At 44.0% G+C, this 24,060-nt stretch overlaps 1 protein-coding gene across 1 annotated transcript in view; it reads left to right on the top strand.

Annotated features, from left to right (window-relative positions):
- The window catches only part of LOC126412966 (lipase 3-like), an 84,615-nt gene that overhangs the window by 33,450 nt on the left and 27,105 nt on the right, over window positions 1-24,060 (top strand). Inside the window, exons 3-4 of the mRNA XM_050082858.1 lie at window positions 4,083-4,197; window positions 13,725-13,971. Coding sequence (XP_049938815.1) covers window positions 4,083-4,197; window positions 13,725-13,971 — 362 coding nt within the window. The remainder of the gene's footprint in view (window positions 1-4,082; window positions 4,198-13,724; window positions 13,972-24,060) is intronic.

The raw sequence follows: 24,060 nt of genomic DNA, 5'->3' as shown, positions 1-24,060 counted from the left end.
GATGAGGGCGCGAATTGTCGTCCATGAAGACGAATGCCTCGTCAATATGCTGGCGATATGGTTGCACTAGCAGTCGGAGGATGGCATTCACATATCATACAGCTGTTACGGCGCCTTCCATGACCACAGCTACGCACGTCGGCCCAACAAAATGAGACTCCAAAACAGCAGGGAACCTCCATCTTGCTACACTCGCTGGACAGTGTGTCCAAGGCGTTCGGCACGACCGGGTTGGCTTCAAACACGTCTCCGACGGTTGTCTGGTTGAAGGCATATGTGACACTCATCGGTGAAGAGAACGTGATGCCAACCCTGAGCGGTCCATTCGGCATGTTGTTGGACCCATCTGTACCGCACTGCGTGGTGTCGTGGTTGCAAAGATGGACCTCGCCATGGACGTCGGGAATGGAGTTGCGCATCATGGAAGCTATTGCGCACAATTTGAGTCGTAACACGACGTCCTGTGGCTGCACGAAAAGCATTGTTCAACATGGTGGCGTTGCTGTCATGGTTCCTTCGAGCCACAATCCGTAGGCAGCAATCATCCACTTCAGTAGCAGCCCTTGGGCGGTCTGAGCAAGGCATGTCATCGACAGTTCCTGTCTCTCTATATCTCCTCGATGTTCGAACAACATCGCTTTGGTTCATTCTGAGACGCCAGGACACTTCCCTTGTTGAGAGCCCTTCCTGGCACAAAGTAACAACGCGGACGCTGTCCAACCGCGGTACTGACTGTCTAGGCATGGTTGAACTACAGACAACAAGAGCTGTGTATCTCCTTCCTGGTAGAATGACTGGAACTGATCAGCTCTCGGACCCCCTCCGTCTAATAGGCCCTGCTCATGTATGGTTGCTTACATCTTTGGACTGGTTTAGTGACATCTCTGAACAGTCAAAGCGAATGTGTCGGTGATACAATAGCCATAGTCAACGTCTATCTTTAGGAGTTCTGGGAACTGGGGTGATGCAAAACTTTTTTTGATGTGTGTATTTTAAAATTTCGCATAAAATCATCAACTCTGTGATTCTGCCCAGGGGGTTCCTGGACCTTGAAATATCCTACAGCGAACTGTTTACTTACTTTTGTGTCACTGCTCTGAACCATGTAGCACGCTGAAATCAAGATCGTTTCTATGTCGATGGCCGAAAATGCCATAGAGAAAGAATGTAACGATTGCAAGTGAAGTGAACCGACAGCAGTATCTAAGGGCAAAACCAGAATCTGGAACTTCGTGCCATATTAAATCTGGCCGACTGGGACGCGAACATGGGAACTTCACTATTCGCTGTGAAGTACTCTACCGACTTGGCTAGCGAAACACGACTCACGACTCACCGTCACAGCTTTATTTCCGCCAGTACCTCTTCTTCTACCTTCCAAACTTCACACAGAATTTGTTATAGGTATCTTCGCTTGGAGAGAAGAGAGAATACTGGAGATAAATGCCTTATCTGCATCCTAGGCAACTGTCACCAGAATGAAATTTCACTCTGCAGTGAAGCATGCCCTGATTAAAACCTTCCTCGCTGATTAAAACTGCCTGTCTGCCCGGGAATCGAACCTTCTGTGAAGTTAGGAGGATACGGGGAAAAAATGCTTACGGAATGAAAGCTGTTAGTGCTTGAATAATTCAGTAAATGGAACACTTCCCCGCGAATGGCGAAGTTCCCAGATTCTAGTCCTGGTCCTGCACATAGATTTAATCTCATAGGAAATTTCAAATCAGCGTGAACTCCAGAGTGAAATGTCAGTCTGGTAAGCCAGAATCGTCCACACAAATATTGAATAAAAACCACAGTTAACAGTCATATGACAGTAAGCATAAAGAACTACAATTTACAGTTGCTTTGCCTCTACGAGCAGTGTAGGTACGAAATAAAATAGTGACAAGTAAGCATCGTAACTTGTTCTTATCAAAACAAAGAAATGCTAGCTGAAACAAGATCTGTAGAATATATTTAATTTAGTAACACGCAGTTACACAAATTTTCAGTTTTTATGGAGACTATACAACCGTGTGCAAACGTTAAGGGCTAAAGTAACTTCCGCATGACGTGTCACTGCCAAGGAACAAAGCTCGGTGAAACTTGGACCAGACATAGAAATAACTTCTACAGTACAGTACAGTACAGGAGATAAGTAAAAGAAATGACACTTTTCATTCGAAGAAAATAATTACACTGAAATCATCGCATTTTGTGATGGTGTCCACTGGATATTACGAAAGACGGGACATGGTTCTTAACAGGGTGTGTGATCGTCACGGACGGCACGTATGCTCTGCACCATGCCTACACGTTGGTAATAAGGTCGATAAGAAGTTGCTGGGGGTTCTTTTGCACCACCAGCGCGGTTGAGAACTGCTGGACGGTCACTGGTACATGCGGACTGCTACAACAAGTCTGCCCAACGCACCTAGCTCGTTCTCAATGGAATTTAGGTAGGGAAAGGATAAGGCCAGTCCCGTTGTCGAAATTCTGTAGTTCCAAGAACTCATCTACCTGCGCTGTTCGAAGCGGTCGAGGACTGTCACCTACAAAAATAGTCATGGTAGAATGCACCTCTGAAAAGAGGCACGTGGGGAAGGAGCGTCACAATAACGTTGACCGGAGATGGTACCGTGTTTATAGGTTTGGAGGCCAGCAAGGCCATGCAGCATTATGCACCCCTGCAGCATAACACCTGGACCATCAAAACGCTCGTGTTCGACAGTGTTCCTGTGTGCATTATGTGTTGCCAACTCTTCCCATATGAGGGTACGTCCAGCAGTTATCAAACTCGTTTGTGGAGGATTGCAGCCCCGTACCACAAGAAGAACTCCTTAGCAACTTGGTACGTTACAGGACATACATTACCATCCACGGTGGTCACTCAACGCTATTAAGCACTAAGTCCTACCATTTTTAATGTCCAGAGTACCATCATAAATAGCGGAAACGTTGGTATAATTATTGTCTTCGAATAAAAGCATTGTTTCTGTTCGTCTCGTTACGTATTTCTGTCCATTACATTCTGTACTACACTGTAGTACTTCTATATACAGCCCAAGCTGCACTGAGCTATATTACTTGGCAGTGACGCATTATGAGAAAGTCACTTTTATCCTTAAATTTTGCACACCAATGTGTTATTGACTATTTAGTTTTCCTTCCTCCGTTCATGCTGCGACACGAGTGCCGTTTGTACCATTTTGGGGGGTGGAGGTGGGGGGTGGAGGTTGTTTTCGTGAAACGTCGGCTACGCCGTCCTCTCCATAGTTTGTAGCCGGCACTTCAGCACTCCGGCACGCTGCTAGCCACCAGTGTCCACTGGACACGTGTATAAGCGTCGTCAGTCAGGACTTCCTCGCGTAGAGATGATGACACGATTGTCCAGCAATCACTGGAAACAGTTACGCCCACAGAAAATCTGGGGGTATGTGGATTAAAGCGGAACATCCATGCAAAAACAATCAGGAAAGGCAGATACCAGAGTGAGAGTCATTCGAAAACTCTTCAGGAAGTACAGTCCACCCACGAAATTGGTAACTGTCACAACGGTCGTTCGACCAATAATTTAATATCGCTCGGCAGTCTTAGACAGTGATGTTACAGGGACTGGAAAAGAGCCAAAGAACAGCACCACGTTTTGCCAAGAGTCAGTTTAGTGAGCGTTATAATGACAGTAAGATGTTCATCCAGCTCCAGAGATGGTGCTGCATGCGAAATATTAAGCAGCATGGTGCGATCTGCTATTAAAATTCCGAGAGGGTACGTCCGTTGTCTACGGAGAAGCCAAAACTAGGCCAAACTACTGATGTATACTACTGATGAAATCTTTTCGGGCTTCCATCCGGGTATCTGCGTCGAAAATCCGCGACGTTTCGATGGGTGGACACTTCGCCAGAAGATGATGGGATCGACACTCATCGAAACGTCGCGGTTTTCGACGCAGATACCCGGATCGACGCCTGAGAAGATTTCATCAAAGTTTCTAGATTTGCACCACTCGACTAGGCTGGAGGGTGGGAAGATTTTATTAAAACCTGGTTGCTTGCATGACGGCCTCGAAAGTATTAACCTCTCTCTCTTTTTTTCATTAGCGTACCTCTTGGCTGACACCGGTTTCGATGTCTGGCTGGGGAACGGCCGCGGTAACGTCTACTCTAGGCACCACGTCCGTCTGAACACCAAACATTCCAAATTCTGGAAATTCAGGTAAGTGTGGTGCATAGCCATTGGGATAGATACTAAGGAAAATCTAATCATAAATGATTGAGTTACAGACTTCTGCCTAACAAGACGGTGACTCCCCCCCCCCCCCCCCCCTTTCCGTATGGCATCAAAGCACGCCGTGAAACACCGAACATTTTAGGGAACTGTCGTCATTGATGACTGCTCAATCACCACCCGCAACTCCTTTTATGCTGGAAATGCACTCTTTCTCGATGATGAACCAGATGTGTTCAATAAGACCGAGATCAGTTGACATGGGATGCCATCCAAGTCATGAGGTAATCCTCTCAAACGGTTTGAAACAACTCGGAAGTGGTGAGGTGATGCAGTATCTTGTATAGCGGAGTGTGCTCTGTTTTGAAACAACGTGCTATTTCAAAACCGTGTGCCAGTCTAGGAACAGAATCCAGAACCTCGCAGGATTTTCGTTGTACCGTCTGCATCTACATCTACATGACTAAACTGCACTCTTAAATGCCTGGCAGAGAATGAGTGTTCCACTCTCGTACAGGACGTGGGAAAAATAAACATCTAAATCTTTACAGGTGAACTCTGATTTCTTTTATTTTTATTGTGATGGCTATTTGCTCCTACGGAGGTGGAAATCAATGCAATACACACATCAAAAAAGGTTTTGCGTCACCCTACTTCCCAGAGTCCCTGAAGAGAGATGTTGACTGTGGGTATTATATCACAGTCACAGTCCCTTTGACTGTTCAAAGATGACATTAAACCCGCCTATAAGACGGAGGGGCTCCGACAGCCCATCAGTTCCAGTCATTCCACCAGGAGGGAGGTACACGGCTCGTGTTGTCAAGTCCAACCATGCCTAGACGGTCAATAACGCGGTTCAAGTGCGTCCACATTGTTACTTTGTACCAGGAAGGGCTCTCAACAAGGGAAGTGTCCAGGCAACTCGGAGTGAACCAAAGAAATGTTGTTCGGAAGTGGAGGAGATACAGAGAGACAGGAACTGCCGATGACGTGCCTCGCCCAGGCCGCACAAGGGCTACTACTGCAGTGGGTGACCACTACCTAAGCATTATGGCTCGGAGGAACCCTGACAGCAACGCCACTATGTTGAATAATGCTTTTCGTGCAGCCGCAGAACGTCGTGTTACGGCTCAAACTGTGCGCAGTAGGTTGCATTTTGTATTTCTTCTCTCCCGGCGTCCATGGCGAGGTCCATCTTTGCAACCACGACACCATGCAGTGCGGTGCAGATGGGCCCAACAACATACCGAATGGACTGCTCGGGATTGGCATGACGTTCTCTTCACCGATGAGTGTCGCATATGCCTTCAACCAGACAATCACCGGAGACGTGTTTGGGGGCAACCCGGTCAGACTAAACACCTTAGACACACTGTCCAGCGAGTACAGAAAGGTGGAGGTTCCCTGCTGTTTTGGGATGGCATTATGCGGGGCCGACGTACGCCGCTGTGGTCATGGAAGGCGCTGTAACGGCTGTACGATACGTGAATGCCATCCTCCAACCTATAGTGCAACCGTATTGGCAGCATATTGACGAGGCATTGGTCTTCATGGACCACAATTTGCGTCCCCATCGTGCACATCTTGTGAATGACTTCCTTCAGGATAACGACGTCGCTCGAATAGAGTGGCCATGTTCACCAGACATGAACCCTATCGAGCATGCCTGACATAGATTGAAAAGGGCTGTTTATGGGCGTCGTGACCCACCAACCATTCTGTGGGATCTACGCCGAATCTGCGTTGAGGAGTGGGACAATCTGGACCAACAGTGCCTTGATGACCTTGTGGATAGTATGCCACGGCGAATACAGGCATGCATCAATGCAAGATGAGATTGTACCAGAATGGGGCGATCTGCAGTGTAACAAACTCAGAAGGAAAACTTCAAAAAGCAAAGTCGCAAATAAAGCATTTATATTGATAACTGGTTTCTGTAAGTATACGTTGAGTCTGTAATTGCATGAACACTTGCATTCGGAGCAATATCCTATATTTTGTACGTGTTGTTTACTTTAAGTCTGACATGCGGGTATCCAGGGATTTCCATGATCTTCACTTGCATATTCATGATGTAAGATGAAACATAGTACAGGTGGAGGAGGTTATGTGGATTTGTAGAGGATAAGACCCGAAATTGGCAGCATAGCCTTACCAAAACCGGTCATAGAAATAAACGCTTCACTAGTGATCATGGGTTTTTGAAGTTTTTCTTCTGAATTTAGTGTTATTCTAACCTCTGTCTTTTGTGACACGCGGCTATTAAAGATGAACCTGCGGAGTGGCGACTTTATTTCTCCGTAAGTAGGGGGCGATTCTGGGTGGTACGGTAGCTCACTGGCTGTAGACGCCCAACACTCATTTAACGATGCGCTGTGGCCTGTCTACGTGCTTTTGCAGTTCGCAGCAGTCGACGGCGAACCCTGTCATCAACGGGTTGTGTCCATAGTAGTTGACTCTGGTGACAGTAGTTTTCGCCCAACACAAGTAGACTACTCTGGTATCCCGTTGACAGGGCGGTACATGAAAAACTCAATGCCTTTGCGACTTCACAAACGGTGCGCCCGCCTTCTTCTTTCACTTTCCATGTATTTCGACTGGTTTGGTTCGTTCTGCCACTATTTCCTCTCCGTGCGAAAGTCTTCGTCTCAGAGCGCACTTGCACCCTGCTACATCAATTACATCTTCTATGTATTCCAATCCCTGTCTTCATCTACAGGTTTTACCCTCTACAGCTCCCTTTATTACTATGGAAATTATTCCCTCATGTCTTAACAAACGTCCTATCATCCGGACCCTTCTTTTTGTCTGTGTTTTCCATACGTCCCATGTGTCCCTTACCGTGAGTGAATAATACAGGGTCATCTAGTTACGCTGTTCAATGTGAAGTCTATTTATAGCTATGTTAGTTAAGAGATGTCGGTATCACCATCCCTTTTTCAAATAGAACGATGGCACTTTCTGCTGCTAACGTCGTAGCTGTAAGGGATGTGAATTCAGCGACGTTCGTTCTTTAAAATCCTAGAATATACACAATATCTAAAACTTAAAATTTATCTGTTTCTACATGATACCAATTTCTACCCTGTGCGAGAATTCGTGATTTTAAAGTCCAATAAGGAAAAAATTGTCGTCAGATAACGAGGAAACTGAATTATACACAGCCACAATACCTTGTTAGGGTTTCTCTGCCTCGTGATGACTGGGTGTTGTGTGATGTCCTTAGGTTAGTTAGGTTTAAGTAGTTCTAAGTTCTAGGGGACTGATGACCATAGATGTTAAGTCCCATAGTGCTCAGAGCCATTTGAACCATTTTTGAACCTTTTTAGGGACACAGAGGAACTGCAGCTCTCATTCTGTTGTGCGTCGAGTGCTATTCAGTGTGAAAAATTAAATGTATTTGACCAACAAGAGAAATTAGATGTGCTGTGGAGGGATCATTTTTCTCTCAGCTCCCGATATGGGTGCAAACCAAGCCAAGTTCGTTGAGGGCTGAACACTGAATCAACGGCTATAACAAGAACGACAAAGTCCATCTACAATGCGACTGATAGCAGTTCACACAATATGTATATATAGGGTGTTACAAAAAGGCACGGCCAAACTTTCAGGAAACATTCCCCATACACAAATAAAGAAAAGATGTTATGTGGACATGTGTCCGGAAACGCTTAATTTCCATCAATCTTATCTATTACATACTGCTACACATTGATCTTGCCAAAAGCCGAGAAGCGATTCTTCTTGGTGTTTTAGCTCTCTGGGGCACTCTGGGATGCTCTCTGGGGCACTCTGGGATGCTTTCTGGGGTACTCTTTGATTATCTATTGGTCATTTTTGGGTGGTGTATGTCTTATTTTTTATTTTATTGTTCAGTTTAAAGTTGCGAACCATCGTTATCTATCCCGTGAGATTTTTAAAAAAATAGTATACCTCTATTTTAATTTAAAAATTCTTATCTTTTAGATCTATAAATTAATTGTTTATTGATTATAATCTATCTGTGGGTTGCAGGGATTCCGACCCCTGGGGAGGTGGGTGGGTATTCATGCATGGCTGTGTGTTTATATTGCATAACGCTCTAGAAGCAGGGTGACCTTCAACGGGACTTAGCCGCTGCACGAGGCGCCAGGTGGATCGCTATATATATATATATATATATATATATATATATATATATATATATATATAAGGATAATGGGCAAGGGACATTACATCAGTGTATGGGGATAAGTTGAGAATTTGCGTCTGACGGGAGGCGTGCTACCGTAGTCCGTGCAGTTGCCATGGCCCCTGTGTCTGGATGGCTTAGTGGTCAGAACATTTGCCCAGTGAGTAAGAAATCCGGGTTCGAATCTCGGTCCGGCAACTTTTCCCAGTGATATAAATCAATGCCCACTCGCAGCCAAAGTCTGTAACTCCTTTATGTTTTGAATCATAATTGCTTGCCTTGCAGGCTGCTGCAAGTGGCTCAGGCCATGTGATGTGCCGCGCACACTCCTGGTGAACTCTAGCACCTCTGAGCCACCATCGCTATCGACCATCACCAGAGATATTAAAAATAAGTTCTTTCTTCAGAGAATTCTCTTTATCGTGGAAACTACCTTTACAAATCATGGAAATATAAATGTAAGAAATATACATTTTTAAACCACTGTGAGTCCGTACTGGCTAATGTAAGTTGAATGTCAGAGGCCGTGAGTGTAAGCGTTTGGTGCGGGGAGTTGTCCTCACTTCACTAAAGAAACCTTAACGGCTAAATGATACACACAATTTCTTACCGATGTGCTACCGGCTGTTCTGGGAGAAGTACCACTTTAAATTCGTAGATGTATGGCTGGACTGCTCGCTATTCGAGTGTGGCTATGAAAACGCTCATCCAGTTCGTCGCTGGACAGGAGATGAAGGGGTTATCAGTTAGCCAGCACTTTAGCTTGATCTGACAGTACTTTACTTTCATATCTGGGGTAAACTCAGAGATGAAATCTATGCACAAGTTCCAACGACCCACAAGCATTTAAAACCTCTCATTGTTGCTGCTAATGCAGTAATATCTCTTCAGCTTGTCAAAAGTCCGTACATCAACGACTGCAAACGTGCGTTGCAGTGCGAATTTCGATAATTTGATGACATAAACTGAATTTTAAGGAAATATTTATAAAATTCATTCATGATTTCATTGGTTTTGCTGTTGCTGATGTAATTTTGCAATGTAAGTGGTGTGTAACAGGACATTAAACTAATGACACTGTGTTATACAAATGTTATTTTACTCCAGTCTATGATCACAATATCAATTCTCTTGACGATGAACGGTTTCAGTCCGTAATGACCATCCTCAGATCTTTTCTATACCATGTCATAAAGTGATAAGGTCATTACGGACTAAAACTGGTCACCGTCAAAAGAACTGATATTGTGACCATAGACTGGAATAAAAAACATTTGACAGTATTGGATCACTGTTCATATAAGCGACTATGTCGCAGCTGGTGAGACTGTGTTATACCTCAATTTTCTGTTTTACAACGGTAACTCAAACGTATGATGCGCAACGGTTTTTGAACGCTCTGGCAGAAACAATAGCAGAACTGTTACTGCAGTTAACTGGTGAATCATCCCAAGATGTCAAGTCCTTTGCCTTCCATTTGGTGTGTCAGTCCAACCACAATTAGCCAAGAGTGACTAATATCACTTTTAAATTAGGCGTTCCTCCACTATTCCGCTTTTGTAAGCAGACTCTGTCAGCAGTGTTAATCTGGAGTGCCTCATCAATGCGGTAATTCAGTAGAACAACACCCACTTCTGCATAAGACAGCAATATGTTTCATGTTCAAAACAGATAATTTCCAAGTTATAATTATTTGAAATGCTACAAATCATGAAAGGAGGGTATAAGATGAACATCAACAAAAGGAAAACGAGGATAATGGAATGTAGTCGAATTAAGTCAGGTGGTGCTGAGGGAATTAGATTAGGAAATGTGACACTTAAAGTAGTAAACGAGTTTTGCTATTTGGGGAGCAAAATAACTGATGATGGTCGAAGTAGAAAGGATATCAAATGTAGACTGGCAATGGCAAGGAAAGCGTTTCTGAAGAAGAGAAATTTGTTAACATCGAGTATAGATTTAAGTGTCAGGAAGTCCTTTCTGAAAGTATTTGTATGGAGCGTAGCCGTGTATGGAAGTGAAACATGGACGATAAATAGTTCGGGCAAGAAGGGAATAGAAGCTTTCGAAATGTGGTGCTACAGAAGAATGCTGAAGATTAGATGGGTAGATCATATAACTAATGAGGAGGTATTGAATAGGATTGGGGAGAAGGGAAGTTTGTGGCACAACTTGACTAGAAGAAGGGATCGGTTGGTAGGACATGTTCTGAGGCATCAATGGATCACCAATTTAGTATTGGAGGGCAGCGTGGAGGGTAAAAATCGTAGAGGGAGACCAAGAGATGAATACACTAAACAGATTCAGAAGGATGTAGATTGCAGTAGGTACTGGGAGATGAAGAAGCTTGCACAGGATAGAGTAGCATGGAGAGCTGCATCAAACCAGTCTCAGGACTGAAGACCACAACAACAACAAATCTAGTAATCAGGTTTTTAAAAGTTTAATAATATTGAATTAATCTCCTTTAGAACTGGGATATCAGTAGCAGAAATAACTATATTTCTGTTTGATAAAGTGAAGTTGATATTGATATGTCTGTAATTAATATCGCTATGACAAGAGTCTAAATTTTTATCGAGGACATTTCCACAACTAATTTGGGTGTAAGCAGAATCACGATATATTAAACGATTTAGGAAGTATCTGAGATGAACAGAAAAGGTGCATCATCCTGTATATTTCCACATCCAATGTATCATACTAACATCACACTTAGTAACCAATGCTGCACGTCACTGTCACACCGATAGCCTTCGCTTTCTTGACATCGCTACCTACTTAGATGATGAACTGTTCCATTTTATGGTGACAAGAGCTTCTGTCTCCAACAGTAAAGTAGTCTTTAATTCAGCAAATACTAATATAAGCAGAACAACTAACGTGTGCTGATTTCTCACTGATGAAGCTCTGGTCTCGACATAGATGTCATTGTTATTATTTTAAAGGCTATAGCACACTAGATACCTGACCATAGTAGGCTTATAGCTTACGAGATCAATGTATTCATCAGTACAGACTCTCTTAACTGTACTGAATACTGGTTGCCAACATAAGGCGCTTAAAACTTTCTAGATAGGCCCAGTAACGAGTATCTGAAATACATTCCATGAAAGGATGGAGACATATTTGCCAGATTTAGTGTACAATTCTCATTTTTCTAACATGCTAAATTTTTGGACAATGAGATATATTTCTTTCTAGCTTTGTAGATATTTTCTCTTTCTATCTCATGAGTTCATAATCACTTTCTACTCGCAAATGGTTTAGGACTGGCACATGCTATATTATGTCGTAACTGTTTCATAAATAAGTCAGTTTCACTTTTAGTTACTCTGATACTCGCGAAGTTCATTTTCTATTTGCATTCTTCTGGAACAATATTTTAAGGACAAACATATTAGCTATGTCATTTCTGCAATCGTGCACATTGATTTTCGCAGTAGAGTCGTTATTTAGTTTGCATTTTAATTCTTCCTTACACCTTCGATTTCCATCTCACTGCCGTTCATTACTTTCTGCAACTCTTTATAGAGTTCATGTTACCTTTTCATCAGAATGCGAGAATTTTGGTGCAACAACATAAATTTCAGTGACATGTTTATTTTTTTATTTTTAAGGCAAATCGGTGATTTCTGTAATATCTACTACGACTATATTTTAATTTTCTTATTTCCATTACAGCGCACGATTTATCTATTTGCTCTGTTACTCTGTAGTTGCCGGCCGGGGTGGCCGAGCGTTTCCAGGCACTACAGTCTGGAACTGCGCGATAGCTACGGTCGCAGGTTCGAATCCTGCCTCGGGCATGGATGTGTGTGACGTCCTTAGGTTAAATATTCATCCGATCGCGATAGAATACCGAAGTTCCAGCATCTTGCACATCGCGGTCATCATCAAAAATAGTTGTGCTCACTGCTGAGCGTCGTGACGCTATGCAACAAGCGCCTCCATCCTGGATGCTTACCTGTGTCACTTACAGCCTACTGAAGAGGTAATCCAGAGATCTTCTTGATTTGGTCAGTCCATGTGTTCCCTCCTATTTCCGTTGGTCTCCTGCCCTCGTTCTCTCTTCTATGAGTATTTTATCCATATTTTTCCCATCTGTTATACGGCCAAAGAAGTGAAGAATGTCTTGGTTGACACTAGAAGAGAGGCGCTTGGAGATACTGAGTTATTCAATAACGGACATACTTGTTCTTTTTTCCGTCCATCTTATGAGCAGCATCCTACGCCACCACCAAAGCTCAAACGCATTGATGCGTTATTTATCTCTGTCTTTAAGGGCCAATGTCTCATACCCATGAAACGCTGGTTCAAGATGTAGAGCAAATTTTACTTGCGTTGGGTATGAGAGCAATGATTAGGTAGTTGGAGAAGTTTCTGATTGACCCTTTCTTGTGCATGGGGATGAAGAGAGACTTCGACCAGTCTTTCGGCCACTCCCCAGTTTAAAATATTCTAGTACACACTGAATACAGCACATCAACACCTTCCTGACCTATCTTCTTTACCATCTCACCAGATATACTGTCTAGACCAAGGGCTTTATAGTTGCATTTTGTTCTATATTTCTCTGCGTAAGATTGCATGCTCCAGTGTAAGCTTGTCAACTGCTTGATGTCTAGTACACTTGTTAACTCGAGAATGCAACTTTTCACAGTACTGTTTCCACCTCGCAACAGCTTGTTCCTTGTCTCCGATAGGGTTGCACGTGGCGGAAGAGATATCAAAAACCCTGCCTTCGATGCATTACAGTCCGCCCGAGCCTGAAGCTTGTGGTGAGATACCTAAAGAGACTTAAATCTCAACAGAGCCGTGTTCACAGCAGTCTCATCCCAGGCCCGAGCGATTCTCAGTCTTAAGGGCCTGAGATCGAATGTCAGCAGAGACCTAATATTAGTTATGTCATTTAGGGGTTAGCCAGCATTTTTTTAGTCCAGGGGATGACAGACTTTGAAGCAGCGCACTTGTTGGCTACTTTTTTTGATCGGCATAAAACTGACCATAAATATTGTTACCATAAGGGAAGTAATACCGGCAGTTGCATGGTGTGAACTTTCGGTTTGGATTTTGAGGTCTGTCCTACGTGATTCGCTTAATAATTATGATGATGTAATCTGTTACTACTCACATCTTATTAGATCATCCTTTGCGGAAAATGAACATTATATAGACACCAAATTGCTGGCATTTTGTTACATACAAATGAAGCACATTTTATTGCACTTTGCTTTGCCAGATGTTCTGCAAGTTGTTAATTGCTTGTTGTTTAGAGATATTAAACCGTAGATAGTAACTGTAACGGGCCGATGGGAATGTGCTCTGCTCTGATCGGTTACAGCTGGCACGAGCAGGGGGTGTACGACATCCCAGCTGTGATCGATCACATCTTATACACAACAGGACATCGAGACCTCTTCTACATGGGCCATTCCATGGGCACCACCATGTTCTTCGTCATGGCGTCCGAGAAGCCTGAGTACAACAGAAAGATCAGGGCTGCATTCCTCATGGCACCGGTGGCCTACATGCGCCACATCACCAGTCCATTACTGAAGCTGTTTTCAGAATTTGAAGGACCGTTGACGGTGAGCATCCAGACGTATTTCTGTGGGTAAGGTTCAATTCAGGATTCGTCATAGAATTCTGCACTATTGTGCAAATACTGTATATTCGAAAATAAGCTGTAACGGCACTGCTTTCATGAGGATACCTCTTTGTTTCACACTGATGCTCTATAAGGCTACAGTTGGCTGCATTATTAGAGAAAGAAGAAGAAAAGTGCGCTCTCGGAGGAGAAAAATACGCCATGTGAGCGTGACGTCATTAAACTGACACTGCTGTTTAAAGAACACGCAGTAACAGAATGTGCACAGATATCGCTGCATTTGGTGGCTTCCACCGCCACCGAAATCATGCGGACACTAAGCTGTATTTGGGCAACATGTCAAGCATCCACTGCCACTCACGCACTGCTTTCCAGCAACTGGTAAACCGGCTGCCCCGGCCGGAGTGGCCGAGTGGTTCTAGACGCTTCAGTCTGGAACCACGCTACCGCTACGGTCGCAGGTTCGAATCCTGCCTCGGGCATGGATGTGTGCGATGTCCTTAGGTTAGTTAGGTTTAAGTAGTTCTAGGGGACTGATGACCTCAGATGTTAAGTCCCATAGTGCTCAGAGCCATTTTTTTGTGTTTAACTTTTAAATTCTGGAAACGTTACCATTTTACATTGTCAGTTCCTTCATCTTGTATTGAAAGGTATGGAACTGGGGATCTAGAAATGACGGAGAGGCTTCGTCCCCGCTGTAGCCCTCAACCCGACAACAGGCTACAGCAATCCACTCACCCCACGGCCGCCCCAGACCGAACCCAGTGTTATCGTGCGGTTCGGACCCCAGTGGCCCCCCACAGGACCGTTTCACACAAGACGAGTGTAACCCCAATGTTTGCGTGGTAAGGTAATTATGGTGTGCGCGTAAATGGAGAAAGTGTTTGGGCAGCAATCGCCGAATTGTGTAACTGAAGCGGAATAAGGGGAACCAGCCCACATTCGCCGAGGGAGGTAGGTAACCGTCTAAAAAACCACCAACACCTGAACACGACACTCATCCGCAGGGTGGATTCGCGCCGAGGACCAGCACGCCTTCCCGCCCAGAAAGCAATGCGTTAGACCGCATGGCTAACCGGGTAGGCTGCTTCCTCGTACTCACGAAGAGTATGATAAATAAGTGGCCAAATCAAACAATCCAGTAGCTTTATTTAGACTGTCCAGTCGCACTATGTGGTCACCTGTCAAAACCTTGAATGTAGTTCGTAAGGATAGATACAGGGTGTTTCAAAAATGACCGGTATATTTGAAACGGCAATAAAAACTAAACGAGCAGCGATAGAAATACACCGTTTGTTGCAATATGCTTGGGACAACAGTACATTTTCAGGCGGACAAACTTTCGAAATTACAGTAGTTACAATTTTCAACAACAGATGGCGCTGCAAGTGATGTGAAAGATATAGAAGACAACGCAGTCTGTGGGTGCGCCATTCTGTACGTCGTCTTCTGCTGTAAGCGTGTGCTGTTCACAACGTGCAAGTGTGCTGTAGACAACATGGTTTATTCCTTAGAACAGAGGATTTTTCTGGTGTTGGAATTCCACCGCCTAGAACACAGTGTTGTTGCAACAAGATGAAGTTTTCAACGGAGGTTTAATGTAACCAAAGGACCGAAAAGCGATACAATAAAGGATCTGTTTGAAAAATTTCAACGGACTGGGAACGTGACGGATGAACGTGCTGGAAAGTTAGGGCGACCGCGTATGGCAACCACAGAGGGCAACGCGCAGCTAGTGCAGCAGGTGATCCAACAGCGGCCTCGGGTTTCCGTTCGCCGTGTTGCAGCTGCAGTCCAAATGACGCCAACGTCCACGTATCGTCTCATGCGCCAGAGTTTACACCTCTATCCATACAAAATTCAAACGCGCGAACCCCTCAGTGCCGCTACCATTGCTGCACGAGAGACATTCGCTAACGATATAGTGCACAGGATTGATGACGGCGATATGCATGTGGACAGCATTTGGTTTACTGACAAAGCTTATTTTTAACTGAACGGCTTCGTCAATAAACAGAACTGGCGCATATGGGGAACCGAAAAGCCCCATGTTGCAGTCCCATCGTCCCTGCATCCTCAAAAAGTACTGGTCTGGGCCGCTATTTCTTCCAAAGGAATCATTGGCCCATTTTTCAGATCCGAAACGATTACTGCATCACGCTATCTGGACATTCTTCGTGAATTTGTGGCGGTACAAACTGCCTTAGACGACACTGCGAACACCTCGTGGTTTATGCAAGATGGTGCCCGGCGACATCGCACGGCCGACGTCTTTAATTTCCTGAATGAATATTTCGATGATCGTGTGATTGCTTTGGGCTATCCGAAACATACAGGAGGCGGCGTGGATTGGCCTCCCTATTCGCCAGACATGAACCCCTGTGACTTCTTTCTGTGGGGACACTTGAAAGACCAGGTGTACCGCCAGAATCCAGAAACAATTGAACAGCTGAAGCAGTACATCTCATCTGCATGTGAAGCCATTCCGCCAGACACGTTGTCAAAGGTTTCGGGTAATTTCATTCAGAGACTGCGCCATATTATTGCTACGCATGGTGGATATGTGGAAAATATCGTACTATAGAGTTTCCCAGACCGCAGCGCCATCTGTTGTTGAAAATTGTAACTACTGTAATTTCGAAAGTTTGTCTGCCTGAAAATGGACTGTTGTCCCAAGCATATTGCAACAAACGGTGTATTTCTATCGCTGCTCGTTTAGTTTTTATTGCCGTTTCAAATATACCGGTCATTTTTGAAACATCCTGTATATGCTTGTATTGATCTAGGGATCACACAGAGAATGCCATGACGCTCTGACCTCTGGCCTGGTCCCTCCCAACGATTGTTGCAGTGTGTTTGCTTTGAAATGTTACACACTTTACAGGCCAATGGCCATCTGTCCGATGGGGCACAAAAGATAGTACACCTGAAAATGCCACCTGTCGCCTGTCAGTTCAGTATTGGCGTGAAAATCCCAGCCTTCGTCGCACCCAAGCAGTCAGCATGGGTGCATGAACCAGGCGCCTGCCGCAGAGGTCCAAACGCAGCAACGTTCCCTAATGGTCGTTGCGGAGACACTGTTGGTGGGCCCTCGGTTCATGGGGGCGGTCAGTTGCTCAGCAGTTGGGCGTCTTATTATTTTCATCGTGGCAGCAACAAATGGCTCTGAGCACTATGGGACTTCTGAGGTCATCAGTCCCCTAGAACTTAGAACTACTTAAACCTAACTAACCTAAGGACATCACACACATCTATGCCCGAGGCAGCATTTGAACCTGCGACCGTAGTGGTCGCGCGGATCCAGACTGTATCGCCTAGAACCACTCGGCCACTCCTGCCGGCTGGCAGCAACATCAGCAACCTTTACGAAATTGTTTAGAATGAGAAACAGCCCAAAGTTGCACTAATTATGTTTACATTAAATCTAGTGTAAACATAGTTAGTGCAACTGTGAGCTGTTTTCCATTCGAAACAGTTGGACGTCTGTACTCCCGTTCAAGTCTCCACAGCTGTCGTCCACCTCTGTCATTGGGCCCCATGGTGTACCACAGTTGTCTCGGGCACCGGTTGTGAATAGAGCCATTTTGCTCTGCACGGTGTACTTTAACCACGGTTGCATGCGAACGGTTCACAAACTTTGTGACTTCAGATAAATCGCTCCGTTTCCTCATTACGATAACGACTGCGCTGTTTTCCTCGTCCCTTGGACATGCTTTGTATACCTTCCACAGCCAGTGCTGCCACCTTGCCCTTTATGTGTGGTTATCGCACGTTGAATTCGAACACAGGCGGTGGTCACAGTAATGTGAGTAGACTGTGTACTTTCCTTAGTGCGTCACGTGCCCGCAGTGTAATCGGGCGGAGTACAATGGGCGGTGCTTCAAATGGGTCTAAGCACGATGGGACTTAACATCTGAGGTCATCAGTCCCCTACTTAGATGGCCGGTGCTCACATTGTTTCGGCACGTCAGAGTGTTTGTGAATTTTTTTCGCACGGATATCTAAAATATGAACTGCTTCAAATTAATTTTGTCCTATTCTCTTTCTCCAATTTTCTGCTGTGTTGTCTTTGAAAGTTGATTTATGTCAGATTTTTACTGCTGTTTTTTATGGCGTCGATATGTAATTATTTGCTTGGTTCATATGCCAGAGCCCTTATGTTGTTGCGATATGTAAGTAAATGACTCAACGGTTATTACCTTTATCTTTTCCCAGCAGGGATTCTTGCCTCTAGTTATCCTGTGAGTACATCACCTGTAGAAACCGCAAGCCGCAGTGCCATGTTAACGTTCATTCCCACACTGTGTGGCCTTTTTGTCTCATCATTATCACTTTATTTCATATCACCCAGATACTTAAAATTCGTATTCAATTATCTTCAGGTCTTGTTGGAGATGGTAGGAGTAGACGAATTCGAGCCCACCAATGAGATTACGAAGAGGGCAACCGACATTGTCTGTAGCGACCGCTCTTTGGCGCAAAATGTGTGCAACAACGCCATCATCCTCGTCGCTGGTTACAACGGAAAGGAAATCAACGAGGTGGGTTGCTGAATTTAGCGCTGCGCCTTTCTTTCATACATTCGCTGGGCCTCTATGCTACCCTTGCGTAATGTGTGGTATAGCTTATTGCAATAACAACAGCCAGTTTTTGAAATTGTTCGATGTCTGTCATGCCAACTTGATAAGAACTCCAAACGCTGGAGTAATAATTTAGAATTGGTCTCACTGTTTGGTGGTTCTAGGTAACTGTCAGCTCAGCCAGAAACTCATTTCAGCATTGTAATAATGTTCCCCAGTACACTGCAGTTTCTTTCTCAGATCGCATGGTAGAGTTATATTCTTTTTCAGAAGTCGATGTGACGTAATTCTCCACAGAATGATTTCCGGGAAACGACAGAGAGTAGGCCAGTTTTGACGCCTTGCTGCAGACCATGTGTCATAGGCCAGGCGTGTGGCCTTCTACAGTCGTCTTTCACCCGCACTTCTGGCGTGACTTCGTTACAGACAATTTCGACTCCCCATGGCAGCATACATGTTCTGCTGTCACACCACGAGGCTGTGTTGAGCGTACCGTAAGAGGGAAGTGCCCTGTACGCATGCATAAGATAACGTAACTTCTGAAGTAAAGAAAGGTAAATGAAAAGGAGTATTAAAAAAATCTGCTACAGGTAATTTACATTAAATGTACATTAATGTACATTAAAAGCACATTAAATACAAAAAATATACAGATTTATAATTACAAAAGAGTTCTTAAAGCACTTATATCTCAATTTAAATATGGTAACTTACAATGTTCTTCCACGGTCGCCACTTATAACATAACCATTTATATGACACATGGCTGGCTGAGAGAAATTAGATCAATAAGAAATTGAGGAAATAATCTCTGACAAATGTCACATATAAATGCAGATTAATAAGCAAAATTAAAGAATTCAGCAAAGCACAAATACTTGTGACACAGTCAGTTTCAAATACAGCAGTATATCGCAGAAATCTATAAATATTATAAATTAAACCTCCACCACGTTTTTCTCTCTGTGTATTATGCATAATGTAAGGAACAACTGTAAGAATTTTGATTCAGTTTTCAGTAATCGGTAGAAAGATACACGAGGAGGGTTTGTGTATACGGTTTATGATTATAGTAATGATCAGTGGGTGCTATACATATTGTTATTTGTTCCACATTTAGTTGATGTTTGGAATGATATCTTGTGGCAATGGTGTGATCTACGTTCCGCTCAGCTACACAGAATGAGTTGCCTGGCGGGAAGGGCAGTAAACAGACACTGAAACCTCAAGTCAACTGCGAAGTTGACCAGAATCTAAACATATTATAAATTTCAGGCCTGTGATGCTTTTTTCTATCTGTATTTGATGGTTAATCCCAGGAACGCTTTTCACTGATAGACTGATTTATGAGGAAGGTTCACGAGTATCATTACATGTTATAAACAAGTTTTCTGGCCATAGATACGTACAAGGGAACATTACCTGGTGTTAATAAACGATCTTGATAAAATTAGGCGGATATGAGGAGGAGTCAGAATAATGCAGTATGTATATTTTCGTTTTTGTCAACTTTCACTTTTAACGTGTAGAACACACCGCAAAAGATAATTTGGTACATTAAGTTATAGACGGAATGTCTTTAAAACCATGAAATATAAAAAAAAATGTGTTACACATAAAAGTTGAAATGTAATTAATGTTCTTGACAACTATATGATCACATTCACGCCTGATCCATTCCTGTGTAACAAAGCTGGTTTCTGAAATAAAATTATTAGAAAATAAGCTAAACATGGCGTGCTTAAGCTAAACACAGCGTGATGTTGGAGTATCCGTTTCTCGTATGTGTATTTTGTTTACGGAAAGTAATAAGTAAATTTGTATGATACAAAAATCATTACGATAGCGATAATCTGTAAAGAAATCCTTAAAACATAACGTTTTATTGCATTTTAAATATAGAATGAATGAAATTTCTTCACATGATCTATACTATGGACAACACAATATAAAACATAATTCAGCAGGCTGTCAAACTATGGGGAGCGATCCGCTAAACATCCGGATTTGTGCGAGACGTATTTCAGTACATTTGAAAATGTTGGCGAAGGGAATGGACTAAGTTCTAGTGACCGTAGCTTGATTATATTGTGGTTCTAGTGGGGACTGATATCAGCGTAACTAGATATGAAAAGCGTAACTAGATACGAAAAGCTTCTCACAGAGTTCTTCCAACATTATTAGTCGTATAGGTCCAATAGCCTTCTGATATCATCAGATGAATAAGTTCGTTGTCCTCAGGTACTACGCTCAAAACGGTTCTTTCACAATGACCACCCCGAGAATCTAACAATAATAGAGATTTTTCTCCCGTAGTGTCAAATATCGTTTGGCTGGTCAGACGTTAGTTGGAAACTGGAAATTTGCGGTAAGTTCTATGGGTCCAAACTGCTGAGGTCACCGGTACGTTGGCTTACACACTACTAAATCTAATTTACACTAACTTACACTGAGGACAACACACACACCCATGCCCAAGGGAGGACTCGAACCTCCGACGGGGGGGAGCCGCGCGAAACGTGTCAAGGCGCCCTACACCGCACGGCTACCCCGCGCAGCTCAGACGTTAGTTCACCAAATTTCGCTGGCGTCACAAGAACATATGGGGCTTCAGAAAGAGATTCTCGAATTCTCGATCCAGACTCTACATTAGTTTCTACTGAAACTATCAAAATAGGGGTGGTTAGTGTTATTCAAACTGTAGTTTCTCAGCGTTCTACCACGGATCAAACCTATTTTAATGGAATGAGTCATAGCTGTTAACCATTTTCCCTAGGGACCTCATAATGTTCCTGACTTAGTCACGATCTTACATCCTACATGGCGCCCATCTTTAATTACTAATGTACTTGTTACTTATATCGTCCTTTTACATCCGTGAACAGTTACATTTCGTGTTTACAGCAAAATTTCTTATCTCTCTTCTAGTTTATCCTTACAAAATTACCGAAGTTTTCGGGGCACCCAAAGCTTTCTTCGCCTGAGTCACTGAGTCTGCACTGGCTGGCGTAGCGCCCTTTTTTGTGGCAAACCAAACGAACTACGGGACGTGATTCAGTGCCCTGTTAAAATGTACTGGTTGCATATTACAAACGCTAACGATTCGGCCCTCGATCTCTTACCAAATACTGCAAACACAATATTATGAGAAAAGTAAGGAAAGACCAGTCTGAAGGATGTAGGGAACCCCACGAGTGGATTCTAAAAATCAGGATGCAACTCACATATCGTGCTGCCCAGCTGAATCGCTGCTTGCAGTCTTCTGCCAGTATGTGTACTCTCCTGATCGTCATTGATTCATCAGTCTCCAAACCAATACCACTTCTGACGGTGCAGAAGTGGAACACGAGTAGTTCTTGCTTGCGAGTTTGTGCTCGAATCTTCTGCGCGCGTTGTAAGGTTCATAGGTGGTTTAGCAGGCAGGTGTGATGTGTGGGGAAGCTGTAGACAAACTCACGGCGATCGTACAGCAGTTCTTCTTTAACTTATTCAGTTTAGACAGTCTTCTGAGTGTACCCTATTCTCTGGCGCGGTACGGTGTTTCTTCGAACAGGCGACAGCAGAGGTGGCTGGACACTCACATCGTATTCCCAGGATGGTGGCAAAGTGCGGGACTGCATTGGGGCCCAGATGTGCTCGGCGGTGGGAGATGCGTCCACGCCATCAGCGCTACGCTGACTAGCACAGGCTCGACATCACAAAACTGCCGGGCTGTTCGAACATGCCGAGCTGGTTCATTCACGTTTAAATGCTGCTGCTCCCTTCTGATTTCACGGTAAAGGAGACGTTAGTGAGTCGCGTCGAATGTTCTTCGCTGTGGAGACGACCCAGTTGTCGTATTTGGGCCGTAATATTTCCCTGAAGGCTGGCCTGGCATCAGCACATGTGATCTGTCGACACCGAGGCAGTCGAAAAGCTGCTGACTGGACACTCCTCTGGTGACCACTGACCGCCTTTATCTGTGGCCTGATTCATCCTGGCGCTCTATCGCTGCGTCTAAGTCACGTTATATCTTTACTCTTACCGTTTACAATTTCCTCGTTTCTACGGAAAAGTTCGCCCTCGAATTTTGCTCAAACACAGTCACTAGTTTATTTAGAATCATATACACTTCACATTTCTACTACCACTAACGCCGCGCGGGATTAGCCATGTGGTCTGCGGCGCTGCAGTCATGGACTGTGCGGCTGGTCCCGGCGGAGGTTCGGGTCCTCCCTCGGGCATGGGTGTGTGTGTGTGTGTTTGTCCTTAGGATAATTTAGGTTAAGTAGTGTGTAAGCTTAGGGACCGATGACCTTAACAGTGAAGTTCCATAAGATTTCACACACATTTGAACATTTGAACCACCACTAACGAGGTCACTTTTTTCTTTGCAACATTTGCCTTTTCTGTCCGACTTCACTACCATTTGGTTCTACGGAAAGGTCTTTGTTAGTAGGATACTTTGTCCTTCATCAGATTAGTTCTTTTTGGGTAGCAGCTTTTGGTTCCACTACTTGGAAGGGAACGTATATCAGCATGACATTCTACGACTACGATCTGGTCTGCTCTTATCTAATCCTCTCCACATCAGCTTCTAACAGTTTATACCAGTAACTCACTATTTTTCGCCAATAACTTACAAGAAAAATACATGTTCTATGGATCAAGCTTTGTCTTCATCTATGTGGAACAAAACTAACCTATGATCAGAATGGGTCGTTCACTGCTTCAAAAATGGTTCAAATGGCTCTGAGCACTATGTGACTTAACTTCTGAGGTCATCAGTCGCCTAGAACTTAGAACTAATTAAACCTAACTAACCTAAGGACATCACACACATCCATGCCCGAGGCAGGATTCGAACCTGCGACCGTAGCGGTCGCTCGGCTCCAGACTGTAGCTCCTAGAACCGCACGGCCACACCGGCCGGCTACATTCACTGCTATATTCCTTGGCGATACTGGTCTGTGTCAACTCGGAAGTATGCGTACTGTCCTTTTGCTCCATCTCCTTACATACCAACAATTCGGAAAAGTTTATTAACAACAGTAGGAAACCTATGGTGGCTTGGCTTTGGTCGCGTCTAACGTCATGAGAGGGAAATGTAGCCGAATTTCAGTTACCTGTTATTCTGTTCACTCGTTATTAGTTCTTTAATAGTTCCTCTCGCTCTGAGTGATCTATCCAGTGGTCCTGCTTCAGAAACTCTTCGATATCATTGACCCACCTACAGGCGCTACACCAGCCCCCCCCCCCCCCCCCCCCTTTGTGCAATCGTAACATTTTCCCAGCGAGAGGCGCTACACCAGCGCACCCGGTGCTGTACAATAATGTAAAATTTTAGAAAGCATTCTGTAATTGGAGCACAGCGATCAGTACAAAATGCTGTAAATCAAATATAAAAAGTCTAGATCGTATTTGCAGAGTTTTAATTTGTTAGAATCCGGTTTCGGCCCCTTCCTCATACCATCGTCAGCCTTTTTACCGTTGCAATACAGTAACAATAC

The sequence above is a fragment of the Schistocerca serialis genome, chromosome 7 (assembly GCF_023864345.2).
Source record: "Schistocerca serialis cubense isolate TAMUIC-IGC-003099 chromosome 7, iqSchSeri2.2, whole genome shotgun sequence".
Lineage (NCBI taxonomy): Eukaryota > Metazoa > Arthropoda > Insecta > Orthoptera > Acrididae > Schistocerca > Schistocerca serialis.
The sequence above is the reverse complement of the archived record's forward strand: the minus strand, read 5'-3'. Positions and strand labels throughout refer to the sequence as shown.